The sequence below is a fragment of the Heterocephalus glaber genome, unplaced genomic scaffold (genome assembly GCF_053883595.1).
Source record: "Heterocephalus glaber isolate CG9 unplaced genomic scaffold, H.glaber_assembly_v1.0 deba00001764, whole genome shotgun sequence".
NCBI classification, from domain to species: domain Eukaryota; kingdom Metazoa; phylum Chordata; class Mammalia; order Rodentia; family Bathyergidae; genus Heterocephalus; species Heterocephalus glaber.
The window spans coordinates 10,134,114-10,158,814 of NW_028258461.1; the positions used below are offsets into that span (position 1 = coordinate 10,134,114).

General features: G+C 38.8%; 1 protein-coding gene across 4 annotated transcripts in view; it reads left to right on the forward strand.

Annotated features, from left to right (window-relative positions):
• Positions 1–17,343: 17,343 nt before the first annotated feature.
• Positions 17,344–24,701, forward strand: part of Arhgef6 (Rac/Cdc42 guanine nucleotide exchange factor 6) — a 133,129-nt gene continuing 125,771 nt past the window's right edge. For 2 of the 4 annotated variants that reach the window (XM_087202127.1, XM_087202128.1), the window contains exons 1-2: positions 17,429–17,921; positions 19,120–19,203. In XM_087202127.1, coding sequence (XP_087058253.1) covers positions 17,757–17,921; positions 19,120–19,203 — 249 coding nt within the window. In that variant the 5' untranslated portion in view covers positions 17,429–17,756. Of the gene's footprint in view, positions 17,922–19,119; positions 19,204–24,701 lie in introns of all 4 variants that reach the window. The other 2 variants (XM_013078686.3, XM_087202126.1) reach the window with 2 other exon arrangements.

The window sequence follows — 24,701 nt, forward strand, 5'->3', positions numbered from 1 at the left end:
GGTAGTTGGAGGTAGGGATTTTGACAAGTGACTAGGTCATGAGGGCAATGCCTTTATGAATGGGAATAGTATCTTTATATAAGAGGCCCAAGAGAGATCCCTGCATCCTTCCACCATGTGAGGATCTGGTAAGAAGGCATCATCAGTGAACCAGAGAATGGGCCCCCATGAGACACCAGATCTATTGGCACCTTGATTTTGGACTTCTCAGCATTCCCAGAACTATGAGAAATACATTTCTGTTGCTTATAAGCCATCAAGTTTATGGCATTTTGTTATAGCATCCCAAATTGACTAAGATGAGGTGAGGTAAATGAACTAAAGAAGTGCATTAAGATTGCTGGGCAGTGCTAAAGGCCTAATTTCAGTGTGATGTGATAAAGTTAGAATGAATTTAGTCACCAGCACTTTAAGTTTTTCTCTAGTCATGTTCAGCTAGTGAAAAGTTGAATTCAAGGTTGAGTTCTTGACAGGTGATGTGGTAGAGCAAACAAAATGAAGGAATTTGCAAGGAAATAATTATCACAATGACCGTGGACTCTAAGCTGGTAAGAAGGAAAATGATACTATGCAATGACTTAAAAGCAGAAAAAAAGCATGTAGATGTGCTGAGTCAAATTAAATCAAAGAATTGTTGAAATAGGAGTCCTAGAAGAAATGAGCTAGAAAGATAGTAGATTGCATTTAGAATGTGGAATGTTTGAAACTGAGGCTTCAGAGGTGGTACATTTTATTGACAGGGCTATGGATTTGGTTATGCCTCTGACAGTGCGTGAGTAAAAACTAAGACTGGAAGTGAGAACATCAAGGAAGCGAGAGGCCAGGGTGCTTGATTGATCACTTATGTAGATATAGAAATTACCAAGAATTATTGCAAAAGTAGTGTGAAAAGAAAAACCATAAGGTAGGAAGACTAAGAAAAAATAAGATTTATAGCACCATACCATTTATGTAAATAAAAGACACACACAAAAGCATACCGTACACTTTATGAGAGAGTATGTATATTTAATCACTGTCAGTATTTTAGAATGGCTTCTATGGAGTAATGTTAATGAAGAAAAAAATAAGAGATCCCTCATGTAGAACTACATGTGTGGTGAACTGAATAGTGTGATTAATTCAACTTTCTGCATCTGAAGTTGAAGAAATATTTAATGATTGTTCAGTAATAATGTGGGTACAGTCTTTGATTTTTCATAAGCATATTTAAACATATTTTTCAAAAGGTATATAACATGTCATATATCTATATTGCAATTTGCTTTTTAACTTTTCTATATTTTGAGTATCTTTTTATGTTAAGTCCAGGATTTATATCATTCTTTTTAGACAATGCTTAAGTATTTAATTTGATGAGTGAATTATAATTTAAATCACCCCTCTATCAATGGATATTTTTTAAAAAAGAATATTCTATGTATTTATATTTTATAGCAGAATGACCAACATAGAGAAATATTGCAAATATTCAGCTATGCAAAATAGCATATGAGGCTAAAGTACAAATGGAACTATTTTAAAAAATACTTAAAACGCAACTTGAGGTCTTATAAAAAACATTTAAACTACAAGGGTTCTAGACTTGGCTACTTGGAGCTTTATTTTCTGTGGACCTATAATGACCTAAAAAGCTCAGTATATAGAATCATTTGTTCTAATGATCAAATGTGATTGTTATGGTTCTCTTTCTCTATATCTTGCTACAGACAGACATGATCTGGCCTGGATAAAAGAGATGATGGGAATTTTTCAATGGTGTGTGGATGATAATGAGTGTGGTACATATCTCATGATTCCCCTGGCTTCCACTTCTAGTTAGATTACACATAGATGATTTTCTTCAATTTGCCATACGGAACGAGCACTCCGTCAATGTCCCTGAGAGTGTCAGACCATATGAACTCTTGATAAAGACGGTTCCACATTCCTCTTTGAAAATCTTCAACCCATTGTATATGAAAGTTCCATTATACATGATGTCCGTTCTGTGTGACTGGCCAATCACTTCACAGTATGGAACAGGGGGGAGGCCACACTGGTCATCTGGTTTGGTGATTTCTACATGACAGTCTTCTTTGGCCCTTGAATTTTGTTTCTGTGACATATTTCCCAATATCAGTGGCCAAATAGGTTCTGGAAAAATCTAAAGAGTAGAAAAAACTGAAACCTGTGACTCCTGATATATCAACCGAGGCCAGATTGTGAGCAAAATACTCCCAGAACTTTATGCGATTGTTTGCTCTTTCCAAGAATACCTGCTTAACCTTAATTTTAAAGGCAAGATTAACGCCTCGATTGGGAATATATATATATAATATGTATATTATATATAGGGGGCAAACATATATGCCAAGTTTGCCCCTCCAGAAGAAGTGTACCCATTTCTCCTTGGAAAAGCAGATTATATAATTTTCTATGCTTTTGTATTGTTTGTGGTCAGCAATATTAATAGATACATTGAACCTTTGGTATTGTGAGACCCCTGGGGCATTTCAAGGAGATTACATAAATGAAATCATACAGTACATAACTTCTTAAGATTGCCTTTTCCCCCATGCAGCACAATTGCTTTGCAATCCATCCAAGTTGTGGCATAGATCAGTAGCCCATTTCTTTTCATTACTGAGTAGTCTCCCATGGTATGAATATAGTAGCTTGTTTACCCATTCACCTATTGAAGGACATTTGAGTTATTTCCAGTTTGTAGCTGTTACAAATAAAGAAATGAATATTCATGTATAGTTTTCTATATTTTTATTTTTTTAAATGTAAATTAAAAGCTTTATTGAATAAAAACGTCCCAGACTAAGCAAGACAGTAAGAAAACAATATTTTACATCTCTAAAAAATATCAAAGCCAAACCTCTATGAATGCAGTACAAAGAAAAGCCTATATCTTGAAACACCTCTAACTCTCCTATATACAATTTGGAATATCAATTATGTACAACAAATGTACTCAAGCTCTTATGTTCCAAGCCTTAATACTAAGAAAACCATCCCAATAAAAGGGCCTATCGCTGGTTTGAGTTCCCTCTGGGAATACAGTCTGCCATAAAAATCAATACACTTCTGAGCTGATAAGTATTTAAAAATTAGTGTCTCAAAAAGGGAATATCAGAAGTTAAATAAGGTTTAGAGATCTGAGCTTAGGTGGGTGAAGGCGGTTCTTTCTGCTATTCTTCCTTTAACTCACTATGCTCTAACATGCAGCATGGTGAACAAAGATCCAAAGGTATTACAAAAATATTGCAACCTTCAGTAAATTGTGAGAAGCACAGGTACCACAAAAAAGAAAGCAGTCACTTGGGGTGTAGTCAAACTCGTTGGCAAATACCATAGCATATTTGGGAGACAGTGGATCTCTCCTAGTACCAAAGCTTGTAGGTTGGTTCTTCAATTGTCTCAACAGGTGCTATGAAAAGGTGGCTATATTACACCTCAGTAATTCAGTTCAAGATGTAAAGAGTAGTATGCAAAGTGATAAATTCCCTATATAATCAGAGTAAGAAAATTAACGTAAAAATATTAGAAGACTAAATACTCGATCTCTTAACAGTTGAATACTAAATATTAAATTGGTATTCATTTAAAATATATTTTTATTTTTTATTAGACAAATGCTCAAGGATATAAGTGCTAGGTCATCTGGTAAACTCATGTTTAGTTTTTTTTCAAGAAACTGCACACTGTCTTCCAGAGTAGCTGTAACATTCACATTACTGACAGTAATGTATGAGTCCAGTTTCTCTGAGTTTCCAGCACATTTTTGCGTTGTAACTGGTTTTTTATTTTAGTTTTTCTGATATATACATAATAATATCTCATTGTGGTTTTAATTTCTACTTCTCTAGTAGCCAATGATTTTAAATATCTTTTTTGTGTTTGCCGTAGAAATATCCTCTTTCATGAAATGCCCATTTTTGTTGGATTTTCTCACTGTTGAGTTTTGAGAGTTTTAAATATATTTAGGGAGTAGGCCTTTATCAGATCTGTAATTTGCAATGTCTTCCCCTATCTGGAGCTTGTCTTTTCATTCTCTTCAAATGGGTCTTCACCGAGCAAAGGCTTTTAATTTTGATGAGGTCTAATTTACTGATTTCTTTTGTATATTTTGATTTTTGTTGTCATGAACATATATTTTCTGAACTTGTCATCATTTACTTAAGATAAATTTCTAAAGTGACTTTGAGGAAGGACTTCAGGCAAGTCATAAAATGTATATAGTAAAGGGAAATATTGGCATATGGCATTTAGAGCTATAATCTTATTTATTTATTTATTTTGTTTTTTTCAAACAGTCTTGTTATGTAGCCCAGGCTGGCCTCGAACTCTTTGCAATCCTCCTGCCTCAGCCTCCTGAGTGCTGGGATTGCAGGTGTGTGCCACCATGCTCGGCTATAATCATTTAAAAATAACATTTAAAAGACAAAGGCTAGAATAAAATAAAGCATAAATATATGTGAAAAGGCTGATATGCTTAATACCTAAAGAGTCCTTATAAATTAACAAGAAAGGGCTGTGTTAGATTTCACTTGTTGCATGATATAGAAAACATGATCCAAAGTAGACTAGGCCAATTTCTGCTACTGCCCATGAAGGACTGTGTGTACAGAACTGGTCCTCCTGCTGTAAACGGGTAGAAAGTTGGATGGAATATACAAAACAGCTCTTGTCATACATTTTGAGCATAGGCAGTGCAGTACTGTGATTTCCAGGAGGAGGGAAATTAGTGAGAAACAACCCTATGGTCATCCAGATTTTTGCTTAGAAGCGAATTCAGTGGCATGACAGGGACAACTGGGGCAATCCTGACATGGACTGACAATTAGATGGCATTAGGGAATTATTGTTATTTGTCTCTGTGGTGATAACATATCTCTAGTTATGTTGCAAATGTCCTTAATTTTAGGAGAGGCATGCTGAAGCATGTAAGGTGAAGTGTCATGATAGCTTTTACTTATTTAAAAAATTTTACTTAAAATGTAGCCATTGCACCTTTATAAGCAAGTAAAACACAACAAAATGCTACCAGTTGTTCAATCTGCATGGTGAGTAATAAAGGAGATTATCATACCATTCCTTTAAATTTTCCTTATTTTAGGAAAGTGGCCTGGTAAACTCTGGGTGGGGAGAGAATGGTCACTCTTCCTCCCTCCTGCTGGAACTCAAGCAGTGGTTTTCTTTAAACTTAAAGTTGCCTTTCAAAAAATAACAGATTTATTGAGGCATAGTTCATACGGTACATAACTCATTTAAAATGTACAAATTCAATGGCTTTTTATATATTCAAAGAGTTGTGCAACCATCAGCAAATCAATTTTAGAACATTCTTGTCACCAAGCTCCTTGAACCCCGTGCCTGTGATCATTCACTCCTCATTCCCTCTCCATCCTCACCACAGCCCTAGGAAGTCACTGCCCTACTTTCTGTCTCTATGCATTTGCTCATACTCAACGAGTTATATAAGTGGAATCATGTCATATATGATCTTCTGCATCTCTCTTCTTTCATGTAGAGTAACACTGTCAAGGTTTATCCACTATGAAGAATGTATTATCATTATTCATGTTTTATGGTTAATATTCTATAGTAACAATTTACCCTTTAATCAAATGATGGCTATATGAGTTATTTTAAATTTTTGCTTTTATGAATAATGCTATTTGAATATTCATATACCAGTTTTTGTGTGGACACGTTTTCATTTCCTTTGGGTTGAATTACTGGACCAAACAGCTACCTATGTTTGCAAATTTTAAGAACGGCAAAACTTTTCCACAGTAGTCCCATCATTTTATATCCCCATAAAAATGTACGAGGATTCTAATTTCTCCATATCCTCGCTGACGGTAGTTATTTTCTCTAATTTTGATTATCACCATCCTAATGGGATGAAGTGGAACCCCACTGTGGTTTTGATTTGCATTTCTCTGATTGCTCATGATGTTGAGCATAGTTTTGTGTGCTTATTGGTCATTTGTGTATCTTCTTTGGAGAAATGTCTATTCATATAATTTACTTATGTTTAGTTATTTATCTTTTCATTATTGAGTTATAAGAGTTCTTTGTATATATATAAATGCAAATTCCTTTCATTAGGTACATGATTTGAAAATATGTTTCCCATTCTTTGGGTTGTCTTTTCACTTTCTTGATGGCCCTTTAAAGCACAAATTTTTTTATTCTTAAGTTCTTTTATTGGTACATTTTAGTATACAATTTGTTTACATTTACCACTGGGTGTTTGTACCTGTACATGATGTATCTTGATTTTTATTTTTCCCCATTACCTGTGGGCCCTTCACTCCCTCCACCCTTCCCTATTTACATAGACATAATTTCCATTTTTTAAAATTTTTCTCATAATTTTTCCTTTCCCTTCTTTCCTTTTCCCTTCCCCTCCCACCACCCCTACTTCTTTGGACCTTTTTTCCTATTTCAGATTATCAATTATTCATTTTAATCATTTTAACCCTTATTTACACTTTCAGTTTCTCACACTAGAGAAACTATTCGATATTTACACGTGTGTCCTATTTATTTCACTTAAGAGTATGGCTTCAATATGCATCCATTTAGCCATAAATGACTCTAGTTTCTCATTTTTATGGCTGAGTAGTGCTCCATTTTTTAGAAAAACCACAACTTATTTATCCAGTTTCCACTGGATGGGCACTTGGGCTGTTTCCAAGCTTTAGCTATTACAAACTGTGCCGCTATAAACATGGGTGGACATATATCGCTGTGGTATGATTCTTTTAATTCTTTTGGGAAGATATCCAGCAGGGGAATAGCTGGATCAAATGGGACCTCTAGTCCTAGTTCTTTGAGGTATCTCCATACTGATTTCCACAGTGGTTGCACCAGCCTGCACTCCCACCAGCAGTGGAGAAGGGTTTCCTTCTCCCCACACCCACACCAGCATTTGCTATTGCTTGATTTCTTGATAGCAGCCATTCTTTGTGGGGTGAGGTGGAATCTCAGTGTTGTTTTCATCTGCATCTCTCGAATGACCAGTGATTTTGAACATTTTTTCATATATTTATTTGCTGCTTTTACTTCTTTGTCTGAGAAATGTCTGTTCATTTCAGATGCCCATTTTTGGATTGGGTCTTTATATTTGGGGGGTCTGATTTTTTCAGTTCTTTATATATTCTAGATAGTAGTCCTTTGTCTTAGGTACAGCTGCTAAAATTTTTTTCCCATATTGTAGGTTGTGTGTTAGCTCTGTTGGTGGTTACTTTTGCAGTGCAGAAGCTTTTTAATAAGGTGAGATCCCAGTTGTTGATTCTTTGTGCTAGTTCCCATGCTACTGAGGTTTTGTTCATAAAGTCTTTTCCTATGCCAATGTCTTCAAGAGTTCTACCTAACTAATCTTCCAGCAAATTTAGTGTTTCTGCTTTAATATTTAGATCTTTAATCCACTTTGATCTTAGTTTAATGCGTGGTGATTGGTATGGGTCTAGTTTTAATCTTTGGCAGGTTGAAATCCAGTTTTTCCAACACCTTTTATTAAATAAGCAATATTTCCTCCAATGATGGTGGTTGGCTCCTTTGTCAAAGATGAGGTGGCTGAGTATGTCTGGAGTTGCTTCTGCATCTTCTAATCTATTCTACTGATCCTCAGGTCTGTTCTTTTGCCAGTACCATGCTGTTTTTATCACAGTAGCTTTGTAGTATACTTTGAAGTTGGGGATTGTGATACCCCCTGCCATGTCTCTGTTGCTTAGAATTGTAAAGCACAAAAATTTTGCTGGGCATGATGAGACATGTCTATAATCCCAGCACTCAGGAGACCGAGGGAGGAGAATTGCAGCAAGTTCAAGGCCAGCCTGGACTACCTAGTGAGTTCAAGGCCAGCCTGGACTACTGAGTAAGACTCTGACCAAAAAAACCAAAAAATTAAACAAAAGCACAAAAATTTTAAGTTTTAATGAAGATCAATTTAGCCACTTTTTATTTTGTTCTTAGAGCATTGGTATGAAAACTAAGAAATCCTTGACTGATTCAACGTCACATAACCAGTCACTCTGACTTTGAGAGGAGAAGTCAAATATGGCAATGTATCAGGAGAGTAGAGCCCTGAGTCTCTGGTAACTATAAATCTGCGTGCTAGTTTTGGATGGCTGAATTCTTGATTTATCATATATAAGTGAGATAAAATATCATATTTTTTAAAATTGAGGACTTCTGTTTCTTATAATATTGCACAGAACGAAAAACAAGAGTATAAGAAGATACTTACAAACATATATAACTGACTTAGGTTTAGGATCCATAACATATAATGGACTTTCACAAATCAATAACAGAAAGACAACTCAGAAAAGTGAGCAATATAAATGAGTATTTTATAGAAGAGAAAAGACATGGCCAATAAATATATTCAAAGTGCTCAACCTTATTAGTGAGCATAGAAATATACACTTGATCTTAGCCAAAAGGCTGAGAAGTGATGAGCATAGAAATATAAATTTCACATCTACAAGAAAAATTTAAAAGCTTGAAATATCAAGTGTTAGCTAGTATACAGTGCCATGGCGAGTCAAGCTTTGCTTGGGGAAATGTAAATGTGTATAATCATTTTGGAAAACAATGATTTGTAGAACCCTATGAGGTCAGGAAATTATGGTAGGTGTATCTGAACAAGTAAATTGGAAAGATGGCAGGTTGTTTAGTTAGCGTTATGTTTGCATTCATGATTTAGGAGGCTGAGAAGTTTGTGTGATGACAAAGTCCAAGATGTAACCTTGCAAGTGGCTGGCTAAAGTAGAGAGAAAGTGTTATTTGAAGAGAACAAGGTGTATCAGGACAGAGAAACCACACAGTAATTTGAACAGGAAAAGTTTAATGTAAAGAATTAATGACAAAAGAGGATTAGAGTGTTGGGGATTGGCTAGCAATACGTGAAAGGAATTCTAAAGGAATGTAAGGGTAAATTCTACATACAAGTAGAGTAGTGGAACATATTAGAACAATGTGTAACAGCCAATAGCCGTGGAGCTATGACAACCCTGCTTTCCACCAGGGCTGAGATCAGGCCTTACTAGAGAAGTAGCTGTGGCGCTGAGTCAGGGGAACTTGCAGGACGTCTGACCCTGGGACTTACTGAAAATGTGCTTCCGGAGGGCACTAGTTCATATGGGAGGTGTCTCACCAGAAATTTTGCTGCAGACTCACGCAGGGATAGCACTAGGGGAAGCTGGTTCCCACCGTGCATCAGGGAAGCTGGTGTTGTGGAAGGTGGGCACCAGAAAAGCTTGGGAACTCAGCAGGAGCCTGTGGCGTGAGCACACAGGAGACAGGAAGTAAAACCCTTCTTCCTGCAGTGTCTTTCCACTATTGCTTACTGATAAAATGCAATACTGTGGCATCTGGCAAAGTAAGAGAATATTTTGGTCCCAGGTCCATTTTCATACAAGTTGCATAAGGCAGGCTGAGAGGTAATATATCGATTACGGGTAGATATGAGTGGACATGATATTGGACTGCTGTTCCTGTGGACTAGGTGTTGGCGGAAATTGGAGTGGAGTAGAATGTTAGAAACTAATTTGTTTCTTCAGGTGTGACCATGGTTTATTTGCAGCTGGATTAAGTGTGAGGGGATTTAATAACACAGTCTCCCTTGCCCCATTACAGATCTTCTGAACTAGAGTGTCTGGAAATAGGGCCCAATCATCCTTTGTAACACATTCCCCAACAGATTTGAAATTTAAAAATAAATCAATTATGAATATTTTACATATATAAACATAAAGAAAATAGCATAACAGGTCCCGGTATACCTAGCATTCAGAGTTAAATTTTTTTTTAAATTTTATTGGTTTAATTTAGATTTACATAATGATTACATTCATCACAGGGAATTTGTTCCTTTAGGTGATGTTATTTTGATTCCTTTCTTTCCCATTCCTCTCCTCTCCTTTCAACCCCTCTTCCCCTTCCTTATTCACAAAAGCCCCATTTCCATTTTTTTCTTCTTTTCTCATTTTTTTCTTTTTCCTTCCTTTCCCCCTCCCTCCTCTCTAGTTCCACCTTCATACTGAATGAGATTTTCTTATTTGTCTATTATACCTTTTGATCCCTATTTATGTTTTCAATTTCTTATACAAGAGAGACAATGTGATATTTACACATGTGTGGCTGATTTATTTCACTTAAGAGTATAGATTCAAGGTGCATCCATTTAGCTATAAATGTCTCAAGTTTATCCTTCTTTATGGCTCAGTAGTACTCCATTGTATAGAAAAACCATATCTTCTTCATCCATTCTTCGGTTGACGGACAGTTAGGTTGTTTCCAAGATTTAGTCATTACAAACTGTGTTGCTAGAAACATGGGTGTGCATATATCACTGTGATATGATGCTTTTTTTTTCTTAAATTCTTCTATTGGTACATTTTAGGTATACAACACATTTACATTTCTCATTGGGAACTTGTACCTTTACATGATGCATCTTGGTTCTTATTTTTTCCCCATTCCTAGCCTTCCCTTCACCTCCTCCACCTTTCCCTATTTACAAAGACTTTATTTCCATTTTTTCCATTTCTCATCATTTTTCCTTTCCCTTCTTTCCTTTCCCCTGCCCCTCCCACTACCCCTACCCCTTTGGACCTTTTCTTCCTATTTTGCATTATCGATTATTCATTCTAATCATTGGTACATTTTAGGTATACAATATAATGACATTCATCATTGGAAATTTGCACCTTTACATAGTCTCTCTTGGTTCTTATTTTTCACCCTTGCCCAGCCCTCCCTTCAACCCCTCCAGTCCTCCCTATTTACAAAGATTTTGTTCCTATTTTTCCATTTTCTCATATTAATCCCATTCCCTTCTATCCTTTCCCCTAGCCCTCCCACTTCCTTCCCCTTTGCCCCTTTTCTTCCTATTTCACATTACCTATTGTACATTTTAGTCTTTCTTTACACTTTCAGTTTCTCACACTAGAGAAACTATTCTGTATTTATACATGTGTGTCCTATTTATTCACTTAAGAGTATTGCCTCAATGTGCATCCATTTAGCTATAAATGTCTCTAATTTCTCATTTTTTATGGCTGAGTAGTACTCCATTTTATAAAAAAACCACATTTTCTTTATCCAGTCTCCAGTTGATGGTCATTTGGGCTGTTTCCAAGTTTTAGCTATTACAAACTGTGCTGCTATGAACATGTGTGCACATATATCACTGTAGTGTGATTCCTTTAATTCTTTGGGGAAGATCCCCAGCAGTGGAAAAGAGGGATCAAATGGGACTTCCAGTCCTAGTTCTTTGAGGTATCTCCATCCTGATTTCCACAGTGCTTGCACCAGTCTACACTCCCACCAGCAGTGGATCAGGGTTCCTCTTTCCCCACAGCCCCACCAGCATTTGTTATTGGTTGATTTCATGATAGCAGCCATTCTTTCTGGAGTGAGGTGGAATCTCAGCATTGTTTTCATTTGCATTTCTTGAATGACCAGTGATGTTGAACATTTTTTCATATGTTTATTTGCTATTTCTACTTCTTTGTCTGAGAAATGTCTGTTCATTTGAGATGCCCATTTTTGGATTGGGTCTTTAAATTTGGGAGGTCTGACCTTTTTAAGTTCTTTATAGATTCGAGATTTTTTGTCTGAGGAAAAGCAGGTGAAGGTTTTTTCCTACATTGTGGGTTGTCTCTTCATACTGCTGGTGGTTTCTCTTGCTGTGCAGAAGCTTTTTAATGAGAAGAGATCCCACTTGTTGATTGTTTGTGCTAGTTCACGGGCAACTGAGGTTTTCTTCATAAAAACCTTTTCCTACACCAATGTCTTCAAGAGTTCTACCTAACCTCTGTTCCAGCCGGTTCAGTGTTTCTCTTTTAATACTTAGATTTTTCACCCATTTCAATTTGAGTTTAATGCATGTTGAGAGATATAGGTCTAGTTGTAATCTTTGACAAGTTGAAACCCAATTTTTCCAGCACCATTTATTAAAGAGGCTATCTTTCCTCCAGTAAAGGTATTTGGCTCCTTTGTTGAAGATGAGGTGGCTGAGTGTGTCTGGAGTTATTTCTGCATCTTCGAATCTGTTTCACTGGTCCTCAGGTCTGTTTCTTTCCCAGTACCATGCTGTTTTTATCACAGTAGCTTTGTAGTATAGTTTCAGGTTGGGGGTTGTAATACCCCCTGCCATGTCTCTGTTACCTAGAATTGATTTTGCCACTCTGGGTCTCTTCTTGTTCCAAATGAATTTTTGGATTGTTTTCTCAAGGTCTGTGAAATATGCTGCTGGGATCTCAATTGGAATTGCATTGAATCTATATATCAGTTTTGGAAGTATGGCCATTTTCACTATATTAATCCTTCCTACCCAGGAGCAGGGGATGTCTGTCCATTTTCTGATATTGTCTTCAATCTCTCTTTTCAGAGTGTCATAGTTTTCAGAGAAGAGGTCTTTGATTTCTTTCGTTAGGATGATTCCTAGGTATTTCAGTTTTTTGGATGCTATTGTGAAAGGAATTATTTGCCCTATTTCTCTCTCTGTGAGTCTGTCATTCGTGTAGAGGAAAGCTATTGATTTTTGTGTGTTGATCTTGTAACCAGCTACTTGACTGAATTTGGTTATTAAGTCTAGAAGACTTTTGGTGGAGTTCTTGGGGTCTTCTATATAGAGTATCATGTCATCTGCAAATAAGGACAATTTGACTTCTTCATTTCCTATCTTTATTCTTTTTATTTCTTTTTCTTGTCTAATTGCCATGGCTAATGTTTCCAAAACTATATTGAACAAGAGTGGTGATAGTGGACATCCTTGTCTTGTTCCTGATTTTAGTGTGAAGGATTTCAGTTTTTGACCATTTAGTATGATAGTGGCTGTTGGTTTTTCATAGATGTCTTTTATCAGTTTGAGGTAGGGACCATCTATTCCAATTTTTTGTAGGGTTTTTATCATAAGTGCATGTTGGATTTAGTCAAATGCTTTTTCTGTGTCTATGGAGGTAATCATATGGTTTTTGTCCTTGGCTCTATTGATATAGTGTATTACCCTGATTGATTTGCATATGTTGAACCATCCCTGCATCCCTGGGATGAATCCCACTTGATCAGGTTGTATGATCTTCTTGATGATCTTCTACATTCTATTTGTCTTTTTTGGGGGATGGGGGGTACCAGGCATCGAACTCAAGCCCTTGCCCTTGTGAGGCAGGTGGCGGAACCACTGAGCTAAATCCCCGGCCCCTTCTGCATTCTATTTGCCAGTATCTTATTAAAGATTTTTGGATATGATGCTTTTAATTCTTTTGGGAAGATACCCAGAAGAGGAATAGCTGGGTAAAATGGGACCTCCAATCCTAGTTTTTTGAGATATCTCCACACTGATTTCCACAGTGGTTGCACCAGTTTACACTCCCAATAGTGCAGAAGAGTTCCTTTTCCCCCACATCCCCACCAGCATGTATTGTTGGCTGATTTCTTGATATTAACTCTTCTTTATGGGGTGAGATGTAATCTCAGCATTGTTTTAATTTGCATCTCTCAGATGATCAGTGAAGTTCAATATTTTTTCATATATTTATTTATTTGGGGGTTCTGGAGTAAAAGACTTCTACATTGAAAACTACAGTACTCAAAAAGGAGATAGAAGAGGATACTAAAAAAATGGAAAGATATTCCTTGCTCTTGGGTAGGGAGAACCAATATAGTGAAAATGGCCATATTTCCAAAACTATTATACAGATTTAATGCAATCCTGATCAAAATCCCAGCAGCATATCTCACAGAATTGGAGAAAACAATTTTAAAATTCATTTGGAACCATAAGAGACCTACAATAGCACAGGCAATTCTGGGCAACGAAGGCAAAGCAGGGAGCATCACAACCCCCAACTTGAAATTATACTACAAAGCTCCTGTGATAAAAACAGCATGGCACTGGCAAAGAAACAGACCCAAAGATCAATGAAACAGACCGGAAGACACAGAAACAACCCCAAACAAAGTCAGCCACTTTATCTTTGATAAAGGGACCAAACATGTCTGCTGGAAGAACGATAACTTCATTAATAAGTGGTGCTGGAGGGCCGGGGATTTAGCTTAGTGGTTTTGCCGCCTGCTGTGCAAGTGCAAGGACCCGAGTTCGATCCCAGGTACCCCCCCCAAAAAATGTGGTGCTGGAAAAACTGGCTTTCTACATGCCAAAGACTAAAACTAGACCCATGACTCTCACCATGGGCTAAACTAAAATCAAAATGGGTCAAAGATCTAAATATTAAAGCAAAAACACTCAATCTGCGGGAAGAGGGAACAAGCAGAACTCTTGAGGACATAGGAGTGGGCAATGACTTCCCGAACAAAACCTAGAATGCAGGGAAATAAGTTTTTGTTTTTTTTGGTCCCTGGGATCGAACTCGGGACCTTGAGCTCACAAGGCAGGTGGCAGAACAACTGAGCTAATTCCCCAGCCCTGCACGGGAAATACTACAAAGAATCAACAACTAGATGTCACTCCATTAAAAACTTTTGCTCTGAAAAAGAAATCACCAACAGAGTAAAGAGACAACCCACAGAGTGGGAAAAAATCCTGGCCAGTAGTCCCTCAGACAAAGGACTAATATCTAGAACATACAAAGAACTGGAAAAAAAACCAGCATTTTTTTTTTTTTTTTGTACCAGGGATTGAACTTGGGTCCTTGAGCTTGCACAGCAGGCGGCGAAACCACTGAGCTAAATCCCCAGGCCCAGTTTTAATAAATATTCACACTTACGTTATTTCCTGTAGGTTTTCTTTGGAATAAAACGGTACCTTTTCTAGCTCATCCTCCATTTTCTCATTGCTTTTTCCTCTTTTGCTCCCAGGACAAGAGTATTAACATTCTTGTTTGTCAGTCACTGCTTTAGGCAATGGAGAGCCTTTGGGATGTTTTTAAGCAGGGATATCAACAGCAGACATGTTTTGGGAAAACCAACCACACAGTGCTCTCTTAGGGAGTTCATTAGCATGAGGGGAGAAGGCGTGCAAGCCCTCGGAGGCAGGTTCAGTAGCCTAGAAGGTATGGGCCTCGACTTCTGTTCTAGACTCAGTCTCATGAGGAGCCTGCTTTTTGTGTTCCTGTGACCTCAGTATCCACACCCCTGCCCCTTATTCCCCTAGTCATCAGCTCCTTTCTGTCTTCACTTGCTTCCCAGGCCAGCCTGGGTTTTATGATTAGTCATTTCACCTAGCTGCTTGCTGCTGGCTTTGGAGCTCCTAGCTTTCTTGACATTATACCATCCCAATTGTAACTTCCAGTCTTTGTCTTAATGGGACTATCTCTTTTGCCTTGAGGCAGTGGCTTGGCTTTCTGGTTTTTCCTTATTGCTTATAGTAATTCACCACAGCCAGTGTCCAAAATGAGGTGCACTGACATCCAAGTGGCTTCAGTGGGCTCAAGCCTATTTTGGACTAGGCTGGGTTCCTGAAATTACTTCAGCTTTGTTCTTCATCAGAAAGTACATGTGCTGTCTCCATTCTGCCAGATTTTGTTTGCCTTCAGAGGAAAATTTTGATGACCAATTGGGAAAAATGTCCAAATGACATATAAAAATATACTTGAGTAAGTCAGATTTGGGAATTTATCAGCAAATGGATTGTTTTTGTTTCCATTACATAGATTTGGCATGGGTCAAAGTCAGTTAAAAGTTTTGATTCACTGTATTTATTTTCCTTATAAGTATACCAACCCAAATATATGGAGGTCAAATCCCTATTATAGAGCTATAGATAGACAAAACAACATGGATGAATCTCAAAATGATAATGTTAAGAAAACACATAAATAAAGCACCATACTATATACTTTTATTTGTACAAGATTCTTAAAAATACAAACTAACTTAAAGACACTGAAAGGAGATTGGTGGTTGCTTAGATGGGGGTCAGTGGGGAGGGAAGGGAAGAGGGCATTGAAAGGGCACAAGGACACTTTTGAGAGTGATGGAAAAATTTATCTAGACTGTGTGCATGATTGTATCAAAAGGGTATACATATGTCAAAATCCATTAAATCATATACCCCAAGTATGTGCAATTTATTATGTTGTCAATTGTATCTTGATAAAGTTGTAAAAAGGCATTAGCAAGGAAAAGTATTTATCTTATACCATTAAAACAAACAAAAAGCTCTTGTTATAATTAGATAATGTCTATACCAGGGATACTGTCTGAATTCATTTATTCATTCACTCTGCACTTTTGGACATCTATCAAGCGTTCTGCTGGGCACGGGGTGTTACACAGGACAGACAAGACTAACTCTGGGAAGCGCACACTGCAGTGTAGGGGACAGGTCAACATGAAATGATAGCAAAGTGTGCTAAGTGTTATGACAGAGCAAGAAGGAGCAGTTTTGAAAATGGTTATCAGGATTATCTAAGCTGATTATTTGGTAGTAGATGCCTGAAGCTGTGTTGAAAAGGACTCTGAGGGATAGGAGAAAGAGCTATGATTTACCAGATGTCTCCCATGTATGAGGGGGGTAGTAAAGGCCGTGCATTTGCCAACATAAGGCTATACTACTAAAGTGGGCTTTGTTCTAAATTTCTCAATGGTAAGACTATTTTAACTGGTTCCGAAAATATTTGAGAATAATAGAGATCTCTTGTTACAGACTAACTTATTTTTCCAGAGCAATATTTTAAATGCAGTGCTTCTTGTTGGGGAAACATGAACCTTCCAGTCTGTGGTGTAGACAGTGGACAAGTGCTCTTTTGTTCTCAAATGTTCTGTTTTTCAGTGTATTTTACCCACTTATGTGACTCTGTCTGAGCCTTTTCTAAGGATACCGCAGCTGGATTGTGCAGTGGAACCAGGTCCAGAAGAAGAATTGCTAAAGAATGCAAGTAAACAGGATGTCAGATGTTATCCTTAGCTTATTTCCCTAAACATAGCTTTCTGGCTGCAAAGTAAAATGCCATTCTTCTAGCCTCTGCTTATACACAGAGTTGCCTGACACCAGGCATGGTCTTCATTTGCTTGGCACGTAGTCACCATGCTACTCAATGTGTTTTGCAAAGACTGATCGTGACACACAGCATTTCTGTGAGATAGTATGAAGACACGGGACTGTTTCTCAGAGGAATTTCTCAGCCTCCCTAACTCGAGTTCTGTTGTGCCAGCACAGCTCCCTGCAAGGCTTAGATCTGTCTGACCTAAGAGCCAGTTGGCACTTTCTCCTCACAGAGGCTAGTTCTCACTGGGACTAGACTGTTTATTGGCAGCATTTTCCCAGACTGGCCCAGGAGTGTCTCATTTCCAAGGTCCCCTGAAGTGCTAGCTCACCTCTGTTCTCCACAAGCACTTGCTTCCTTATTTCTCCTCCCTCCCCAGTGTCCTCCTTACTTCCTTTCCTTACAGCTCCTTGCACGTTTGGGTTCTTTGGTGTGTGCGTGTTTGTGTGTGTGTGTGTGTGTGTGTGTGTGTGTGTGTGCCTGTATATGTTTCTTCTTCCTTTTTTTACCCTAATGAATTTGTTTTGGAGGTTTTGAAGAAGAAAACCGTTGTTATCCGGGAATTTTACATTCATTTTTATCTGTTGCCACATCTTGAGCGTGATCTCTGTGGTTTTAAAATCCCACGTTCTGAGCGCATTCCACTGTTGTCTAAGGAAAATTGTTTTAAACCTTTGCTCTGCAAGAACCAGAGGAGAACTCATAAAAAGGAAGACATCAGCAGATGCAATCACGGATGTGGCTTAGTCCTTGCAGCGGCCCCAGAGAGCTGTTCAGAGCTTACCATCCGCAGTTATGAATCCAGAAGAGCAGATCGTGACGTGGCTTATATCTCTCGGCGTTTTAGATTCCCCCAAAAAGACCATCTGCGATCCTGAGGAGTTTTTGAAGTCCTCGCTAAAAAATGGGGTAGTGCTATGCAAATTGATCAACAGACTTATTCCTGGCTCCGTGGAAAAGGTAAGGTCAATTTGAAGTATCTTCAGGATTGCTTTGCCACCAGAGAGCAGCAATAATGTAACTCAAGATTTCTATTGCCCAGTTCATGGGAATCTCCTACTTTGATATCTTACTAAGAGTTAAGACATTCTTTCTGTTTTTGTAGGTTGAAAAAGCTGGAAAATGCAATGTTACGCTTTAGTAATTGTTTCCCCCCAATGTTAGTATGGTAAAAACCACCTACGCCGCTGGCAATAGAGGACAGGACAACACCCATATCACAAGTTCCCTCTGTCGTGGAGGTACTTGTTATATACTTCCTTGTGTACCGCGGACATGTTTTGCACTTGGGGTACTTACAAGTCTTTGGGAGAATGGAATGATTTACAACAGATCTTGATATTATTTATTGACAGTTTGCCTAAAAATGGATATAGAGTTCCTTTTCAAAAAATACCCTTTGAAGAAGGGACTATTTAGCAGCTAGGAAAAACAATCCAAAATGTCACATAAGGTTTGTAAAAACAAGAGAAACTGAGTATATGTTTCGAATGCAACATGTCTTCAAAGTGAAACTAACTTGCCCTCTTAAAAAAACTGAAGGTTTTTTTTAAATGTTGGAAACCCATGATCATAACAATGAATAATTTTTAAAGCAGGCACTTTAAATAAGCCTAAAGATAGGGTCCTAAAATTATTTTCTGAAAATCATCATGGAACATGACTGTGAGTATAGCTTTTGTTGCCTTCTTGAACCAGTTTATATTTTTATTGAGCAAGTAAAATTACTAATACTTTCTTAAGCTTATGAAACAGTGCTAAAATATAGAGAAATGTGACCAAATGTAGAGAACAGCTAAGGCGAAATATACTTTCAATAAGTTATCATGGGGAGGAAAAGGGGAGGCACGAAGTATGTGTTTCTTGCTTGAAAGCAATAACTGAACCCTTCCCCTGAAGTGTCATGGTCTCTCTCACTTGGTCTCGCCTGCCTTGCCTGAAGACATGAGAAAACATTTGTAAGTAGAAATGGCTTAGTGACATTTGAAACAAAAACCAACGGTTCAGTCGTTTGCATCACTTCCTTCAGTGGTTATTTCTCTTCCTGGATTGACAGCACGGTTGCCCCCTGCCCTATCTAGTTATCAGCAAAGGATGCATATGGCTTGCTGGGCATGGGATGACCATCTCCAAGTGACATGTGACTATGTTTCTCTAGTATTGTCTGGAGCCCCAAACCGAAGCCAACTGCGTCAGCAACATCAGTGAATTCCTGAAAGGATGTGTGCCCCTTCAAGTGGAGGTAAGGCTTCCGGGCTCACCTTACTCATTGTCATTAGTTTTTCCTCTGCTAATAAAGGTTGATAGGAAAAGCACTTGGTTGATTTTCACTGCCAGTGGCCACTAAGCTAAACGGAGGTGGCGTTTTCCAGCAACCAGAGCTGAGATTGGTGGATTGTTGGTGTCTGTCTTTTCCAGAAACCAGCTGCAAACCAAACAAACCCAAATCATAACTCAAAAAATGATGCCTTTTGCATATAGCATCTAAGTCTTGAAAACAGGCTTCCGGTGACAGAGCTTGTGAGGATGTGAGGCAGGCTTCTGGGAACAGACCTTTTGGGGGTGTGCTTCCCTACTAAGGGGAACCCAAAGCGGGCCACTGGCCACTCCAGAGGGTCACTGTAATCTCCCTGAGTTGAGAAGAGAGAAAAGGCCATTGTCTCTCTTTCCCATTAACATCTGAGAACAGAGGGCGTGAAAAGCTGAGAGAACCTGGGCCTGAGGTAGAAACAGCACAGTAAGACCCCAACAGGTATAGGTGGTGTTGCTGAAAAGGAGGTGATACTTCCCCAGATGTGTAAAGTTACAACTTCTCCGTGCCTCAGTGGTTCTGCCTATAAAATGGACACAATAATAGCTACCTCATGGGGTTGTTTAAAAGATCAAAGGAGAAACTGCATAACTTAGGGCAAAGAGTGCTAACCTCATACAATCTGTGAGACAATTTATGTAGCAGCCTTAGCACAGGGCTAGGGCCAGAAATGTCCTGTGTTAATAGAGAAGCACGACCAGTGTTATCTGTGAACAGTCAGAGAGGTTTAAGCATGGACTCTAGGGCTAGACTTCTTGGGTGTAAATATCAGTTCTCACCGGTGGCTTTGTGACCTCAGTCATGTTATTTAACTATGCCTCTCTCCCAGGGTCTTCCCACGGGTACAATGGGAGCAATAGTGCCACCTATCTCACAGGATTGGTATAACATTTCAATTAATTCATGTGACTATGGCCCCCAGGACAGTGCCTGGAACATAGTGTATTCTTCAATTGGAAGTTATTATTGCCATTATTATTGGCAGTACTAGCTTTGTGCCAAATAAACTTTTCTTCCTTCACATTTTTAACTAAATCTAGCCCTAGCATCAAGCTACATCATCTGTCTCAAAATATCTTATTCCAGTTTTCCCTATTGCTCAATTTGAGTTCTCTCTCCCCCCTCACCCCTTCCTATATGACTTCAGCACTTGATATCCTGTATGGAATTATGTCTATTATGGAACAGATCATGGTATTTTCTTTTTTTAATTTTTCAAATAAAAACCTGGTGAAGTTGCCAATGATCTCTACGCTCTGAAGCTGTGATCACCAGAAGGTGTACCGAGTGTCTTTGCAGTTCTAAGAATACTGGATGATACAGAAACACCTCCTGGGTTTGGCATTGTTAGGGATTTCTCTGATAACTAGTGCTTACTCTTTTAAGCACAAGTGCTTGAAATATTTTTATTCACTTCAGATAGAAGTCTTTCTAAAAAGTATATTGCAATTTTTTTGTCTTCCCAAAAGGCACTGGGGATATTTTTGTTTCCTTTTGATAACTCAGGATGACCGAACATGCTATGAACATTGCAATAAGGCAGTATCTGGCATTGTGGTTGAGCGCATGCCTTCTCTAGATTGACAGAAGTGAGTTAAAGCCTCAGCTCAGTCAGTTACTGAGTGTGTGACACTGGGAAAAGTTACCTGCCCTCCCTGTGTTCCTGATTCCTCATCTATATAATGGGACCATCAACACTGTCTACTGAAGAGGGTTGTTTTAAGGATCAAATGAGATAATGCATCTAAGGCACTTGATATTTCACAGCACATAAACATGCATACTAGTTGCCTACTGTAATATGACCAGGTGTTCTTTGTACTGTTGTGGGCAAAATTCTGCCTGGAAGGGATCTTTCGGAGCCATATTGAGGCACTCCTAGAACTTGGAGAGAAGATGCATAAAATCTACACATAGAGAAGAAGACAGAAACCTGGAGCGGCGAGCCCAAGGAGCCAAGTATGTTGGCCATCTGGTCTCAAGCTTCTAGGTAGCTAGCAAATGGATCTAAATACAAAGATTTGTAAATGTCCCTAGATAAAGTATCTCTCAGGTCCACAGTGCCTAGCACAGTGCCTTGGCATGTCTGTGGATTTTTGTTGATGCTGAAGAATTGTACACATAAAAAAAGTAAGAAGAGCAGGGCTTGACTCTTCCCCAAAACACAGGGTATATATCTAAAGAAAGAATGCTAGCTTGCAATGGTCAGTTTGGAAATTCAGGAAAAGGGAGCCAGAGATGCAGCAGGAAGGGCACTGAGAGATTGAATGCTGGGCTCTGGGGAATGGAGACCACACTGAAGAGTTACTGCCTTTTGTTCTCCTGGGTAGCCACTTGGCCTGTCCAGGAGACCTCCATCTTTGTATTCTCATTTGGTCATGATGTCTTAGGCTCTCTAGAGAACTGCACAGCTGGTAACTGACGAGGGAGGTCTGCTGAGACACTGGGAACAAAGTGCCTCCCGAAACCCTCCTTAACTTTCATACTGTTCTTTGAAACACGAGAATTTTCTGTAAAGGTTTGTTGAAGTCAAATTCATCTATGTTTTCTTTCCTGTCTGAACTTTTAGTATCCTATAAGAAAACTCTTGCTTAATCAAAAGTCATGAAGATTTATTCCTATTTCTTCTTCTAAGAGTGGTATAGTCTTAGCTCTTATATTAGGGCCTTTGATCTATTTTGAGTTAATTTATGTATATGGTAGTAGGTAAGGATCCAAATGAATTCTTTTGTATGTGCATGTACAGTTTTTTAGCACCATTTTTTTTTTTTTTGTACCGGGGATCAAACTTGGGACCTTGCACTTTCGAGGCAGGTGGAGGAACCACTGAGCTAAATCCCCGGCTTAGCACCATTTATTGAAATTCTTTCTTCCATTGAGTTGATTCATATAGCTTTGTAGTCAGTTATCCAATCAGAAAGTGTGAGTTAAACTCAGACCTTCATTTTCAAAATTCTTTTGGCTATTCTGGGTTCCTTGTATGTCCGTGTGAATTTTAGTATCAACTTGTCAATTTCTGCACATGCGGGGATTGTGTTCACTCTGCAGAAGGCCTGGGGGATACTGTCATCTTAATAACTTGCTTTGGGTCCATAACCACAGGCTATCTTTCTGTTTATTTAGGTCTTTGTTAGTTTCACTCAACAGTGCTTTGTAGTTTTCAGTGTACATTTCTTGTACCTCCTTGGGTCAATGTATTTCAAAGTATTTTATTCTCCTTGATGCTATTACAAAGGAATTGTGTTCCTAATTTTGTAATTGGATTTTTCACTGAAAGTATGTAGAAATACAAGTGATTTTTTAAAATATATGTATCCTTCAACTTTGCAGAACTTGTTCATTAGTTCTAATAGATTTTTTGGTAATCCCTTATAGTTTTCTTACACAAGATCATGTCGTCTGCGAATAGAGATAGTTTTATTTCTTGCTTTGTAATCTGGATGCCTTTTATTTTATTTTCATTCCTAATTTGTCTGGCTAGAACCTCTAGCACAGTGTTGAACAGAAGGGATCAGAACAACAGCCTGTCTCTAATCTTGAGGAAAACTTTCAGTCTTTTGCCAGTAAGTATGATGTTAGCCGTGTGTGTATTTTTCAGATGTCCTTCAGCAAATTGAGAAAGCTCTTTTATATTCCTAGTTTGTTGTTGTTGTTGTTTTTTTTTTGGTACCGGGGATTGAACTCGGGTCCTTGTGCCTGCACAGCAGGCGGCAAAACCACTGAGCTAAATCTCTGGCCCCTTCTTGTTTTTTGGTACCGCCGATCGAACTCAGGACCTTGCCCTTGTGAGGCTGGCGGCGGTACCACTGAGCTAAACCCTGGCATGGTGTTTTTTTTTAATTCATGAAAAAGTGCTGGATTTTGTCAAATGCTTTTTCAGATTCTGTTAAGATGATCTTTGGTTTTGGTACTTTATTATATTTGTATGTTGTATTACATTGATGGATTTTCATATATTAAACACATTTTGCATTTCTGGGATAAATCTCAGTGAGATATACTGTATATGCATATGAAAATTTGTACACAATTATGATTATTCTTGAAGTACCTTTCTTCATAGAAATGGAATTACTATGACAAATTTTGATAGATGATGTTGAATTCTCCTACAAAAATGCTGTACCAACTTATACTCCCACCAATAAGTAGAAAGTATCTTCTTCCTCACTCCCTGAACATATTAGATATTATTTATTTTTAGTGTTTGCTAAACTGGTGGATGAAAGTGAATTTGAATTTTTGGGGTAATTTGTATCTGATGTTTCCTAGTGAATTAGACATCCTTTCATTCCTTTATGGTCCATTTGTCTTTTTGAACCAAATATATCTTATTGTCTTACAGAATGGAGAAGGCAGGGAGAACATTCAGGCTTTAACTAAAAACTTCCAGAATATATGAAAACATTCTCATTTCTAGGTTGGGTCCCTAAAGTGACCAGAAAGTCCCTCAGCAATATAAATACTAACAATGGCAGGGCTTTTGGCTTGTTGGTTTGATTTTTGGGTTTTGGTATGTTGTCTTCGGACTTGGCAGGAGTCAGAACCATGTACATTCCTTCCGATCAATTGGGAAGGCTTGGATTGTGGTGCTCTGGCTGCACTTGTTCTAGCAAGGGCCATAGACCGGACTGGTGTGTGAAAGCTCTAGGCTTGTGGCTTTGCTCTCAGCCAAGCCTTTCCCGTCTTGTCCTCAGCAGGGACTCCTGCTTTGTCTTCTGCCACCACTACTACATACCCACTGAGAGGGACACCTTACTGTCCCCCATTCTGCTACTGGGTGCAGCTTCCTACTTTGAGAAAAGAAGCTTTGTTATTGAAGGATTTCATTGAATGAATATGAGGTTCAGTTAGTCCTCTCTCTCCTTCCTTCCAACAGCAGCTGGGAGCAGTATGATTTTTTTCTCTACCCCACCCCCTCACTCCCTCCTGTCTCCCTGAGTCACTCCATATGCCTTGTCAGGGAATAGCATGGGGGCCCTCCCCAAAATGAGGGGTGGCCGGCTTGCCATTCTTCAGGGGCTGCTCTTCAGGGAGGTAGCCCTGCAGGCATGGCAGCTCTACTGATGACCATGAGTGAAGGTGACACCTGCCACTGGCCAGATCCAGCTGTAGGACAGCAGCACCTCCCCTGCAGGGTAGGCACAAGGCCAGGCGACTAAGCGGTGGCTGTGATGGTACAATAGACCCTCCTTGAGTCCTGACTCTGCCACCGGCATGAAGTCACGGACCTCCTCTCTAGGCCTCAGTTGACTCGTCTGTAAAATGACGACTGCTGTAGGGCTGGGGTAATGTCTAATGGCTTGGCTCTGCTTTGAACTGGCCGCTTTCCATCCAGGTCCTCTGGGCAAAGCTGTGCATTTTCAGCTGCTCAATTTGACTAGTGGGAGGACTAAAGAGGATTTTGGTAAGCCCCCCTCCCCCCGCTG